Here is a 13,468-nt window from a genome sequence, read left to right as displayed (position 1 = left end):
CCGCTCATCGTTGAGATCACTCTCAATGGATGCACCAGCCATATCTGTCTCTTTCTCTCTTCTTCATCAACAATCGGATTATTGACCCCATTGACGCGGGGATGTCTTTACAAGTGCTCTTCATCCTTGATTGCTTAAATATATCTGACCACTTCCCCCGACTGCTCAGTTGGCGCTGGCTCCTCTCATAACTGCGAGGACAATACTGTTTCTTTCTGTCTGTCTTCGTTGACTTCGGTTATATCGGCCTCTGTACCATATCGCTGGAGTTACTTCGATATTTTTACGATTGATCCATTCTCGATTGCTCAATGCTAACTTCTCATGCCTGATTCCATTTTCGTCTGCCTGCTGCTGGCTGTTTTTATAACCATCATAAACCGGCACCGTGCCTGACCAACACTATTTGCGCCCTCAAAACTAGAGATACCTGCATCCCCGCGAAGTCTTTCTTGGCCGCTTTACTAGGCTACCTGACAACCTCTTCTTATTACGCGTACGCCTGTTTTCTCTATCTCGCCCTAATCCTCTATTTTGAACCGTAGTCAAAGGCTGGAGTGCCAATATGTAAAACACAGCACAAAAACGTATTATGTTTATGTTGTCTCAAACGCCGCGCGCTTTTAAATGTAACATGCATCAGTGAATCTCACAACAACAAATTGCTGTTTGCGATTCACCATTTACCGAAGTAAATAATCAACAAATAATAATTGTTGATTACCGTACTTCAATTTTGTTCGAACCCAGCAACTTGTTTATTTATTTAGGATTGGGTTTACCAGCTGTGAAATTTTTCACCGTTAGACGGAGGAGCTATGTAGAAACATGTGTGTTATGATTAACTTCATATAGTACAACGATTGTGATGTTCCAATAAACTATTTGAATCGAAATAGTTATTTGAAATAGTTAGTTGTGATTCAAATTGTTTAAAGTATTTATTGGTTAGGTTCAGAAATGGTCTGTCCAAAATTTCATTTATCTTTCAATGCAGTTGAATTTACTTCCATCTCGCCGCAAAAATGCAAGCAAATGAGCTCTTATTAGAAACTGTGTACCATTAATTGACGTAGAATTTCCAGTGTTTTAGTTGCTCACTTAAAATCCTTTCAGATTTCTTTACTGAGTTCATTTAGTTGTCAGATGTTACTTTCAGTCGCATAGTTTATGATGTATCTATTTTATTTCACGTAAGTACATTTTATGTAAGTACCGCACTTCAGTTTCGAGGTTCACCTTAACCATTCAATCACTTCTGTCGACAAGAATTAATAATGTTGAGCAATCGTCATCTTGCATGTCGTCAGTGCTACTATTTACGTTATGTATTTACCAAACAAATAACTCTCAAATACGATAACTAATTTGTATGTATAGTGTCTGGACCAACGAGAATCTTAGATGAATTTGCGCCACATATTCATTCTATGGGTGAATAGTTTTTCCGTGAAAAGCACTATAATGTATATGCCCATATTACCAGTTCAGTGCCACCAAATTCACAGTACCACCAAATTCCACCAGTCCCTCCGTACTGGTTACAACATTGTCTTACCGTATATGAAGACAATAAGAAATACAATAATGTGCAAATTGATCAAATCCACCAGGTTTCTTATCAATACTTCTTCAACATTACCAAAATCGTATGCTTCTTATGGCAATGTGTATAGAATTAAGTGTGGTCAAATACTTGTGTATAGCAATATCGTTAATCTAAACTTTATATTTTCTTCACAGATTATTTGCATGCTTGCCATTGCCATCTGTTAATTCAGGTAGTTTTTTTATTTTTTATTTATTCTTTGATTTATTGTATGACGTAGTTGTAAGTTTCTATTCCAGAGTCGAAATCTAGAGATTGCCCGAATTTTTTTTTCTATGTTATCCACCGTTACCTGAGTACGAACATATCAACATATATTTTTGAACATTTCTGAATTTAGTCCCGTTATTCAGATTATTAAGGTATCGTTCTTTATTCCTTTATCCTAAATCACGCCAGCGTTTCTTGGATTAGAAAGTAAAACATCAAGAGAAATTGGAAAATATTATGCTTGAGTAATATGCGACTAGTTAATATATTTTTTATAACTTATTTCAGATTTTTTTTCGTCAGATAGTGAAGATCTTCCATGGGAATATGAAGCCACATTTGAGTCTAGTGGAGGTTTGTTGATTTAATCATATAACAAAACAATGCCGACATTTTTATAATCTCGTATATACTTTATATTTAAGTGTTTATAACACTATCATGCTTATATATTTTCCGACTAATAATATTTTACCATTAGGAATAAGATACTTCCTCAGTTTGTATAATCAACGCCAAACCGTAATTGGTACCAACATAGTTGGCAATACAAATGATTTAACTGCAATTGATTACAATACAATTGATTCAAAAACGCGCTGAACGAATCGTTGTTAATTTTTTTTCACGCGTTTTAGATTACTGCGGGGGTTTCTACATGCGACAAAATTACTACGCTAAAACGTTTTTTCAACAACTTATCCGTCCTAAAGTTTCGTCCCTCTGCTGTTGCGAGTTCACTAGCAGCAGGAGCTTGCAACTTTCAAGTATTACTGATCACACCTTTAATTGAACGTTCGTGCCGTGAAGTCTCTGATACATTAAACTAATTCATGAAGCTTAGTTGAAATAAAGGTATGCAAATTTTCAGATGAACCCTCAGGAAAATCAATGGGGGAAATTATTTTCGATACTTACGATTATCCCGTTGATGACGAAGATATGAAAGAATTTCGTCGAAAATTAAGGAAGGAAATGCGCCGTCAGCAAAAGAAAGATGGTCTAATTATTCCACGATCACTACTTCAATCGATAACCAAAAAAGTGGATACTCACGGAGTTGACAACCGGAAATCCGGTAATTAAATAGCTTTAATTAAGTTTTGAACATATATAATAAACTGCACCAGCATGCATCAAATTTTCGAGATCAGCTGCCAATATAAATACATGCTGTGAGCTGTATTCATTTTGAAATGGACGGTATTTAAGATGTCTTTTTTCTCTGTTTTTTTTTTTAATTGCAATATATCAAATTTGACATTCGTGTTCTGAGACGCAAAATCATTATATCATTTATTAAAGCCACATCGCTTTATTTGCATTATATAAAATTCATCATCTGATTCTCATCAATTGGCGATATTTTTGTAGTCTTTTGTAGCAGTAAGCTACACTTGAGCCACATTGTATATTTTAAATTATGTTTTTAGAAAACAAGTCGACTATCGCTAAAACTACCCTGGGACCGAAAGTTGCTACAAATGCTGTTGTGGAACTGGACCTCCCATCCCATTCTCTGGTTTCTACAGAAGCATTAGAAATTAATGAAGCAGCAAGTTTGGGTCAGCATCAATTTGAGAAAGAGCTTCAGATTCCGAGTGAATCATTAACTACGTCGGCGTATGTCGTTCATGAAGAGAAACGTCACGAAGACAAAGATTGGTCATCTTACAATAAAACATCAATAAAATCTCAAGCAGCCGAATCAGCTTTTCAGAAAGAATCGCATTCCTTGGAGATAACCACTAAATTTTCTGCGCAAGTTGTAACTAGCAATGGCGATCTTCAAACAAAACCGCATGCGTGGCATACAACTGACAACATAAAAGAAAGTGAGAAGGATACTGCACCAGAAGAAGTCTCGACAACAGGCGCTTCTGTTCCCCAGGTTGAACAATTGCTGGATAATGGTTTTTCCGATCTAATGAATTTCTTTTTGCTAATGAAAACCACAACTGCAAATCAAGTGACAAAAGACAATTACGCAAACAGCGATTTAGACCATTTTACATTGCCAATGACAACTACACAACATGCATCGACGTCCGCGTACGATGACCCACAGGAAAAGGAAGCGACTACTATTTCGTCCAGAAATTATTATTTACAAAATGTTACTGATTTTGCTTCTAACTCGTATGAAATAAATTCATCACTACATTTTGTGCAGAATCTGAATTTGAATACGGGCGATGACGATGTCTTTTGGATGGAAAATTCAACTACGCATGCTCTAGTTTCTACTGCGATCGATACTCATGGTACAGAAACGTTTCCCACTGAACCAGCACCATATGAAATTGACGGATTTTTTTTCATAGACGACGGAAAAGATTTTACTGAAAATACTGACGAGAAGCCATTTGATTTACTCATTGGAGAAGAGATTGCGGCCATTGGTAAATCTGCTCGTCAAGATGTTTTGTATTTCAACGACGATTCGACTGTATCAGAGAGGTCATTGCAACACGTTGTACCTGGGCCTAAAAACTTCAACAGATGTTTGGTATCTCCATTTCCTTGTAATGCCAATGAAAATTGCTCATGGAAAAAGTGAGTTCGTTGTATATATAATATATCGCTGTATTGATGTGTAGTTTGTTTATCGAATCTATTGTTACGATGTACTACTGGACATCGTATTTCATCAAAATTAAAATAAAGCGACTGTATATGATAAATGGTATTTGGGCATGCAGAAATCACTTCAAAAGATCCCTCACCCGTTTTTCAGTGCTGGTCTAGTTATTAGGAAATAATCTTGACATATATCAACGGCGGATAATGTCATTTTATATTCTAAGACTCGGTATATTTAAATATATGTAATTCAAAAATTTATTAGAATATATACATTTCTATAGCAACCGAGTTACTTGCTCAGCACAATCTACAGAACCAGTTTTTTGTAAAGCACAGGAATGCATGAATGGTGGGATATGTTATGCTGAACTCAGCGGATTCAGGTTTGTCGCAAGAGTATTTTATTTTAAGTGTTTGAGTGTTAAATGATAAAATAAAATTTTTAAATTGTTTAGAGTTCTTCGAATTCGGCATTGTTTTTGTATTGCTTAACATTGTGACTACCGAACGTTCGTATGTAAATATTGTTTCAGTGAATATCAATCGTACTATGAAATAACTAAGGAGTAAGAATGGCACTGTAGATAAATAAAAATTAAATAGTTTCAGATGATTAAAGTCAAATCTGAGAAATATAATGGTGATTTACACAAATGAAAATTGTGGTATTCATTTCCATCAAAACTAGTATGTATCTCCTTACTGACTGAATATAAGATGATCTATTTCATCATAACTGTACATTGATCATAATCCAGATGTGTCTGTCCTCCTGGCTTTTCTGGACAGCAATGTGAAATAAGTAGTGGACTTGCTTGCAAATCGAATCCTTGTCAGGGAAATTGTAAATGCATCGAGTCATGTAGACATGAATATGGGTATTATTGTCAAGGTGACGGGTTCATAGGAAAAGACTGCACAATTCGTGAGTACAATTATAATATTATTTTAGGCAGTGAGAATACTCCTCATATACTGCCTCTGCATATTCACATAACGTCTTAGCGTGGGTAAGAATAAGGTAACATTCAAAGTTCTGATTTTATCTTCGATTAAAATTCTCAATATATTACTATCATAAACAATTATAGGCAGGGTTCTATTTGTGTTTCTCGTCTTATGTGTGATTTTCTGATTTGGTTCTCAAATTTTTAGCTGTTCCAAAAATATATTGCGAACCGAACAGAATGAGAATCGATGTATCTCGACAATTTGTTCGAGATTTTGATAGAAATCGTGGAAATGCGGTCATATATATTTCTCCTGATCCGATATCGTCCAGTGAAAAAATGTTGACATGCAAAGGTGATTTTTATTACTAATGATGAATGAGTGTCCATTTTTATGAGTACACGAAGAAGGAGGCACATAGAGTAAATTCTCTGATTGTTGTACTGTTTATATAACGTAACCTTTTTATTTTTAAATTGGAAATTGCATATATATATATATATATATATATATACGGGTTATAATAGTTTGTTTCAAATGAAATATTTTTGCGATAAAACAATCTCTACGACTTGAAAAAATAGTAACAAAAAAATCGACGAAAGCCGTTCTTCGGCTTGGAGAACACAAATCGTTAATACAGTATCAGCTAATGTTTATCCTGGACGTTATATAATCGGAAGTCGTCGGAGCGCTTTATTTAGGTGTGAAAGTTGTAATACATTTATTTACCTATTATTACTAAAATCTCTTTGCAGGCCATAACGTGGGTGACGATTATGAGTTTAATATTAATATACCATTTGATGAATGTGGGACCAAGCCACAAAAAATGACCAACGGCAAGAACGGACAAATCTTCCGTAACAGAGTATGGCTTGATAGACATGGAAAAGGTTGGGACATGCCAGTTCCACTCATTGATTTCGAATGCAAATACACTCGGGAATACAGTTTGGTGACATCTCTAAAACCTGTGTGAGTTAGATTTGATTGTTAGAAAGTCAAAAGTCAAATTCAGTTACATTTTTATTTTATCAATTGAACCGTATAGTATGTATGGATACTCACAAAATAATATTTTGCTTTGTACTGAATAAATGTTATCCTTTTCAAAAAGAAATCTTGAAAATTACACAAAGCTGATTTTAAATGTAGTATATAGATAATATAATATATAGACGGTTTTATAAGCTTTGCACTCATAATGTATATTGCAATTTATATATTATACGAAATTTTGCAAAATGAGGTATTAAAATGAGTAATTAAATTCAAATTTTACAGATCCAATTCACCACAGCTTTTACAGCACGAGGGTAAGTTTTCTGCCAATTTACAGCTATGTAAAGTCGCATCTTGCCCGAATGCCTGTCCTCAAAACTATGTGGTAAATGGAGCAGCTTCGTATACTGTTGGAGAAATGATGTATATTAGTGTTTCTCCGAGTACAAAAGTAAGTTCTGAAATTTCTCTTAAAACTGTTATTATTAATTCATTCAGACACCTATTATTCCACATGCTACATATTGTATAGTATTGTTACTTTATATGCATTGTATTCTAAATTAAGAATATGTTTATGACAGAATAAAATGGTACAAAATAGTTGAGGAATCTGCCTTTGTGTACAAATAACCGTGGCTGATATATTCATTGATCCATATTTAGCTACAAGCAGTCGAGTTAGCTAGCAGACAAGGAAGTACCACTGCATGCTTATTTAAAAAAAGCTACATATAAAATGCATGTGTTACAGGTTGCTACAAACGGTCAATTACTATCCATTGATCAGTTATTTCTATCTTGCGATCCCAATCAAGCTATTTCTCCCGTTCATCTCATTTCAAAAGGGTAAGCTTGTTGGTTAACGCCAAAATTGGCAGATAAATCTATTCATTTTGTAGGGTGTTTTATTCAACAACGTCTTGATGTAATTAACGTTGTTGTTTTGTTTTTCTTTTATTAGTTAATTTCTGTTTGATCTACAGATAAGGTTGGTTATAGTCCTACTACTACATTAGGTCACTCAGGCATCTAAGTAGGAAAATGGATCATTATTGGGCATGGATAATTTTTGTCATAATTTGGAACTGAATATACTATAATCAGCATTTAGTTAAAAAAAATATAATATAAAATCATGAAGAAATTCTTATGCAGTTGCCAGGTAGGGTCCGGAATGTTTGTGCGAACGAAGGCAGGTTCGACAGCGTGCATTTCGATTCAGACACCTCGACCACTTTCCTGTTCGACTGTGTACTTACATGTACATGTGCGTTCTTGCTCTTCTCATGAACTGCAGGTAAGGATTCGTTTACGTTATCAAATTGTTACTTTTTTGCAGTTGCTTCTTAAAAATATTCTTTGTATCAAACCTGTAAAATAGCAGATCCATTTGCATGTCAAGACTGTAATTTTGGAATTAATGTATTATTGGACACGTTTAGTGGCCATAACGATCGTTTCAAAATTTTGTTGTTATTGCTATTTGTCTCCGTCTCCATTTTTAAAAAATCGCTTTTCTCTTCGAATACTGGATCAATTGCTTTGATATTTTCAGTTAAAGATAAAAGAAGAAGACTATTACTTTTTTTTTTGCTATGACGTCATCAAAATTATTGCCACTGGGTGGCGCTACGTGTCCATATATTTGAGCATAGCTCTCTTGTTTTCTTTAGCCTTGTGCTGCTTCTGGTTTTCAAAAGTGTGTAGGATTCGGCAGGAGGGGACGCCGAAACAAACGAAGAAGTGTAGTAGGGCATTCGGCCTTAAGTGTAATTGGGCCACTGCTTATACTAAATGGAAGCAATGGAGAAGAGAGTTTGAAACTGTTTCCTACTACAAATGAGAGGCTGAACAGCCCAAAGTCAATTTACAAAATAAAGCTTCCAGTAGAAGCGCCTGACATTGCAAGGAGTCGCGTTCCAGGTCATTTACCCAGTTTACATGTGCTTTTCTCAAAATTAAATATTTTTTTTATCCATCCATTTTATCAATATTTCAAACAATCCTAGTGATGCCAATGCTTCGGATATATTTTCCCGAAGTGGTATATTTGTCAAACAGGTCTTTGGTTTTATTTCAGAGGCATGAATCCTGCTTTATATTTACAGTTCGTTCCAGCAATAACCAAGTATCTACAGCATTGTACATTATTGTCGTTGCTGTTTGTTGCTTGATGATTATTCTTGTGCTGATACTGATGTACTCCGTTTGTACACCTCGTTTCAATGCTGTTCTTCTGGAAGATGCAACCTAATTACATCACTTGTCGATATTATTCATATCTCCCTCCCAAAGAAGATAAAGAGGAAAATCAAATATTTCTGAGTAGAATATATTCAAATTTCGTTAATTTGGTACTTAATTTGGTGTATGGAGCCGAGAGACGTCAGCAAAATAAATTTTGTTTGAAAAAAAAACGAATTCTAATTGCGATTAGGATATTTCGGACTGTTGGTGTTGAAAGTTATCAGCTACATGCCTGAATTGTATCGTATTGAAGTCCTGGATGTGTGTGATATTGAAGACGTACTCTGGTAATGTTTTTTCAAATATAAAAAAATGCAAGTCTACGCATAAGGAAATAATCTTCAAAAGGGGATGGCGTGGCACCATGGGTATAGCTGTTTGCTGATGGTATATATATATTCTTTATTTTGTAGATGATAGTTCCACGATTTTCAATCGTATCTCGCGTTTCCGTGAACACACTTTTAGTCCACGTGTAATTTGTGCACTATAAATGTCCCATGCGCTAAATGCACTGATTCGAATGACATGGCCTGAATACGGGGCCGATGTCTACAGGAGATTTGCTTTTTGGCCCCGTAGTTATGCATCGTTACAAGTCGCAAAAGGGAAAGTTACGAACACGTGGAATATTCAAACCATGATTATAGCTGAATAGGTAACTTCGCTAAAAAACCTGGTGTCATTAAACGCTTTGTAAAGACGGCAACAGTTTTATGACGTGGTAACGTAAATTTTGCATGACGATATGTGGACGAGAATCAATATTATTTTATTTTTGTTTTGTTCTTATTCCATTGGGGATACTTCAGAAATTGCAGGTTTATGCTTTCAGAGTAAGAACCGCCCTCTAACAATGTTACGTCGTTGACTGAATAGAGTGTCTGTATCATTAACCTCGAGAATAGTTTGTTATTATAGTAAAATCCGATTCACATATATACCATCTGAAAGAATAGATGGAATTTTTATAACGATAGTTGAAAATTGCTTTGAAACATAGTGATCCAGTGACCATTTCCAATGTGGTATGCTGAACGACAATCTTATTGAAGTTATTAAGCGTCATCAGTGAACAAAATCTATAATATTTTACGGGAAGAACTAATATTATTACCGTTGAAGAGTTCCTCTAATCTTCAACGAGTTGTAACTGGAGTTATTTCACGATTCTATAGAAACCCTTTCTTCGCTAATGTGGCACAAATTGTTCTGGGCTGAAGATTTCAATTTTCTGATATAGTCACGAATAAATTATCTTCGGAATCGTCAGCTCAATTCAGTATCCCGATTCATATCTGTGTTTTATTAAAATCTAAAGTGAACAAGAACTGAAAATAAAGTGATGCGTAAAATTTAGGTTATATACGGTCATGTTATTTATATTCAATCACCACCTGCTTTAATGTGAGCGCCAACGGATCTTGCTGCAACCTTGATGGGATTTCAGCGAGCAATTATTACGATGTTGGTACCTTTGTTGCGAGAGATCTTTCCATGTGTTTAATATAAAAGTTACTGAATGCCTCTGTTACACAATTATGGGTCAAATGCGCCGAACACACTGACCAAAGTGACTGGCACACAATAAGTGAACGATACTGTATAATAAACCGGTAAGCGTTATAGCAACAAAAGCTGTTGTAACATTTATGACTTAATAATATATTTGATTAGTTCAATCTCGCTGAATGTTCTGGGGGTCTACGACCTATGTGAACTAAATGCAATGCCGCATGGAAAACAAAAATCCTTGAATTGAGAATCACGGTAATCTAAAATAACAATGAAACAAGATTGTTGTAACTTTAATGCGAATGAAAGCCGATTTAAAATTGTGATTCTCCCACAGTAAGAATCCTTCCATACTCTTCCGGACGGAAATACTCCCAGTAGCTTCATAACGTTTTTCGTTTAAATTCGTGTCTTCGCACAAGAATTTCATAAAATTGAGTATCAGAAATCGCCCCAATCATAATATAAGTGAAGCCATAGCCAACAGCTCAAAACTAATCAATATCAACCAAATTATTACAATTGCAGAAATGATGCAACACAAGGTTGCTCATTGATGCACACATTCATCAAATATCAAGGACTCAGTCTTATTGTACACAATAACAATACAATTTTTGACTCGTTTATTAATGAGTTCGCCATCATTGCGGTATCCAATATATCTGAATACTCGTTAGGAATTTAAAGTACTAGTGCACGTATTAAATTATGGTTAATAATGAAGCTCAATAAAAGTTTATTTATCCATACATTTCGTCATGGTATTTACTTCTAAACATTGTATGATGATTGATTGATTTTATGAAATGATGATTGCTGAAAAATATAAACACCTAAGAGTATAGCCTTTAGAAATAAATCTCACACCTTTTGAGGTTGCCGCTCAGCATGAAATCGGTATTGGAAAATTTCAATCTACTTTTTTAGGTGCGGGCTGCACTGTTTGGAATGAAAAGCAGGTTAAAAGAACCGCCGATCTTATGACAGTTTGGCGGTGAGTAACGTTATGATACATTGTTTATCGATTACAGTCTTATATTCTAAATCATGTCTTGTATTAAATCATTGTTTTGACTCGTCAATGTGTGAAACGGAAACTGGAATCGAGACGGAAAATAATAACTCATGCATATTCAAGTAGGTGTTCATGCATAAGTAATTATTCCTACCGAACATTAAGTAGAGGTAAGATCGGGCCCAAAAATTTCAGCCCGGCCTGACCCAGGCCCGTGGGTATTAAACACGACCCAGCCCGAGCCAGACTAATTAACTGGATCTGCAGGCCCAAAGCAAACTCGTATTTTTAACTTCATATTTTATTTCGGAGTTCTTTGAATTTTCATTGCATTGTTTTATCCAAATTATTTATCTTAAAACAAGTATTTCTTAGTTTAGTATCTACACATAGTTTTAGTATGTATTTTTTATAAACATATATTTATTTGAAAAAAAATCAGCGATGGAGAAGCTTGACCCGACCCGAACGTAATGATTGACATTTCAGGCCGACACGGCCTAAATTTCGAGGCCACTGTTTTTAATCACATTTATACTGTATTTGATTTTATGTTCGTATAAATTATTTTAGGAGAAACCTTGATGCGTATTCATCAATAACCACCCGTGTTCATGTTCAAGTATATATTAATGTACAGCAAAACTTCAAGAGGGGGGCAACAAGTAATAGTGTGAAGTTGGGCTTTGTAATATGACAGTGCAAAATGTAATAACAAATAGGATAACAGAAGACACGGTGAAATGTTCTAACGCGATACTAAATGCCGAGCAATGAGTATGATTACACGGTTGCGAAAAAATGAACGGTTCATTGTCACCGTTATGACAATGATGATGACGCTTCTATCTAGTTGCTTAATATATATAAGCTGTACGGGCAAGTGATGTGATATAAAATTTACGTGTACTAAAGTTTAAATTATAGAACCTATTTAAATGCAGATTCGAAATATTCTGGTCAGTACGTAGATGAGAAATATATAGTAAAACCAGGGTGTCCTATTGTTTTGCAAATCGTACAAATTTCTTTCGCTCTATAGACCTAAAGTTGCTTTTATCCATGATATTAGCTTTATTTTTTAGCCATTGGTAGATAGTTTCTAAAAATTGAACCAAGTACACCAAAAAATAGCTGTTGATTCTGGAACCTCTCAACAATGAACTCTATTACGAGACTGAGATGTTTTAGAATTGCCAAACTTATCAGTAACAAGAAATGCTTCACCTCTTTGAAAACACCCATTATATTGAGCGCAAAACGAACTATTTTTTCGTCGTTTATTAATCGAACGCGTTATTTCACTGAAGATCACATATGGGTGTCTGTCAATGATGTGTCTGTCGCGGGAACTCTTGGTGTGACGGACTACGTTCAGAACCACCTCGGCGAAATTGTTTACTGTGAGCTACCTGAAGTTGGCACCGTTGGCCAAAATGATACAATTGGCACATTAGAGAGCGTGAAAGCGGCTAGTGATATTTTCTCTCCGGTATCTGGAGATATTGTTAAAGTCAATGAATTATTGAATACAAACCCCTCATTGGTTAATCAATCACCAATGAGTGAGGGTTGGATCGCTAAAATAAAATTAAGTGACGTCCGGGAATTAGACCAATTGATGGATGAAGACAACTACATCAAATACACAGAAGAACTATAATTTTGTAATACTATCAAACGAAATGGCTGTGAATAGAACCTGATATTATGTTTTTATAATTCGACTTACGCTTCTACGATACAAATGTGTAATTGCGTCTTTTCACAGAATATCTGAATGTAGGTGAGCGGCAAAAAAGTAGAATAATCCTAGCTCTTCTTGTATCCCTTACTTACTATATATGTGAAATTTGACGATAAAATTAGGTCGGGTCGTTCATGATTCGAGTAAACTTTTAGTCAAGAATAATATATATAAATATGTTATAATAGCACATGGTATTCCTAAAAAATTGAAACTCCTGGAAAGACAAATTTACCTTCCGTAAATTTATTATTTTTTATTGATTCTCTCTTTGTCTTTATAGACAAATTGGATCGAGACCCGAATAAACTCGTTAAAAGACGTTGTTTTTTTTACTGATTGGTTGAATATAATCGAGAGGATGAAATACTGTATTACAGTACTGCGTGTAAGCCCCGTGCACCAAAATAGGGCTGGGCATTTCGAATCGAATATTCGAATCGAATCGAATAGTAAATTATTCGAATCGGTCCAGAGCTGAATTTCGAATCGCCGCCATCTTGTTTTTATCTTTCCGCTAATGGTCGAGGTGAATTCCCCAATTTTTTTTTCATTTGAGTCATATTTTTTCAACGGA

General features: G+C 35.0%; 2 protein-coding genes across 2 annotated transcripts; both read left to right on the top strand.

Annotated features, from left to right (window-relative positions):
* Positions 1–1,047: 1,047 nt before the first annotated feature.
* On the top strand, positions 1,048–9,942 carry LOC144428186 (uncharacterized). The gene is made up of 14 exons (XM_078117071.1): positions 1,048–1,193; positions 1,744–1,781; positions 2,108–2,173; positions 2,691–2,897; positions 3,253–4,375; positions 4,687–4,788; positions 5,164–5,330; positions 5,561–5,710; positions 6,115–6,334; positions 6,644–6,812; positions 7,116–7,210; positions 7,520–7,661; positions 8,038–8,287; positions 8,473–9,942. Exons 1-14 carry the CDS (start codon positions 1,171–1,173, stop codon positions 8,616–8,618), a joined length of 2,898 nt encoding a protein of 965 aa, XP_077973197.1. The 5' UTR covers positions 1,048–1,170; the 3' UTR covers positions 8,619–9,942.
* Positions 9,943–12,303: 2,361 nt separating this feature from the next.
* LOC144428219 (glycine cleavage system H protein-like) lies at positions 12,304–12,807 on the top strand. Its single transcript, XM_078117139.1, has one exon. The coding sequence runs from the start codon at positions 12,304–12,306 to the stop codon at positions 12,805–12,807; it is 504 nt and encodes a 167-aa protein (XP_077973265.1).
* The last annotated feature ends 661 nt before the right edge of the window (positions 12,808–13,468 follow it).

Source organism: Styela clava, chromosome 10, assembly GCF_964204865.1.
Source record: "Styela clava chromosome 10, kaStyClav1.hap1.2, whole genome shotgun sequence".
In the NCBI taxonomy this organism is placed as follows: Eukaryota; Metazoa; Chordata; class Ascidiacea; order Stolidobranchia; family Styelidae; genus Styela; species Styela clava.
The sequence above is the reverse complement of the archived record's forward strand: the minus strand, read 5'-3'. Positions and strand labels throughout refer to the sequence as shown.

What these genes read in the sequence shown, in the direction of transcription:
- LOC144428186 (XM_078117071.1), top strand. Translation starts at nt 1,171, where the DNA reads ATGATGTATCTATTTTATTTCAC. An exon ending in ATGTATCTATTTTATTTCAC is followed by an intron (nt 1,194 to 1,743) that starts GTAAGTACATTT and finishes TTTTCTTCACAG; the next exon opens with ATTATTTGCATGCTTGCCAT. An exon ending in CACATTTGAGTCTAGTGGAG is followed by an intron (nt 2,174 to 2,690) that starts GTTTGTTGATTT and finishes GCAAATTTTCAG; the next exon opens with ATGAACCCTCAGGAAAATCA.
- LOC144428219 (XM_078117139.1), top strand. Translation starts at nt 12,304, where the DNA reads ATGAACTCTATTACGAGACTGAGATGTTTTAGAATTGCCAAACTTATC.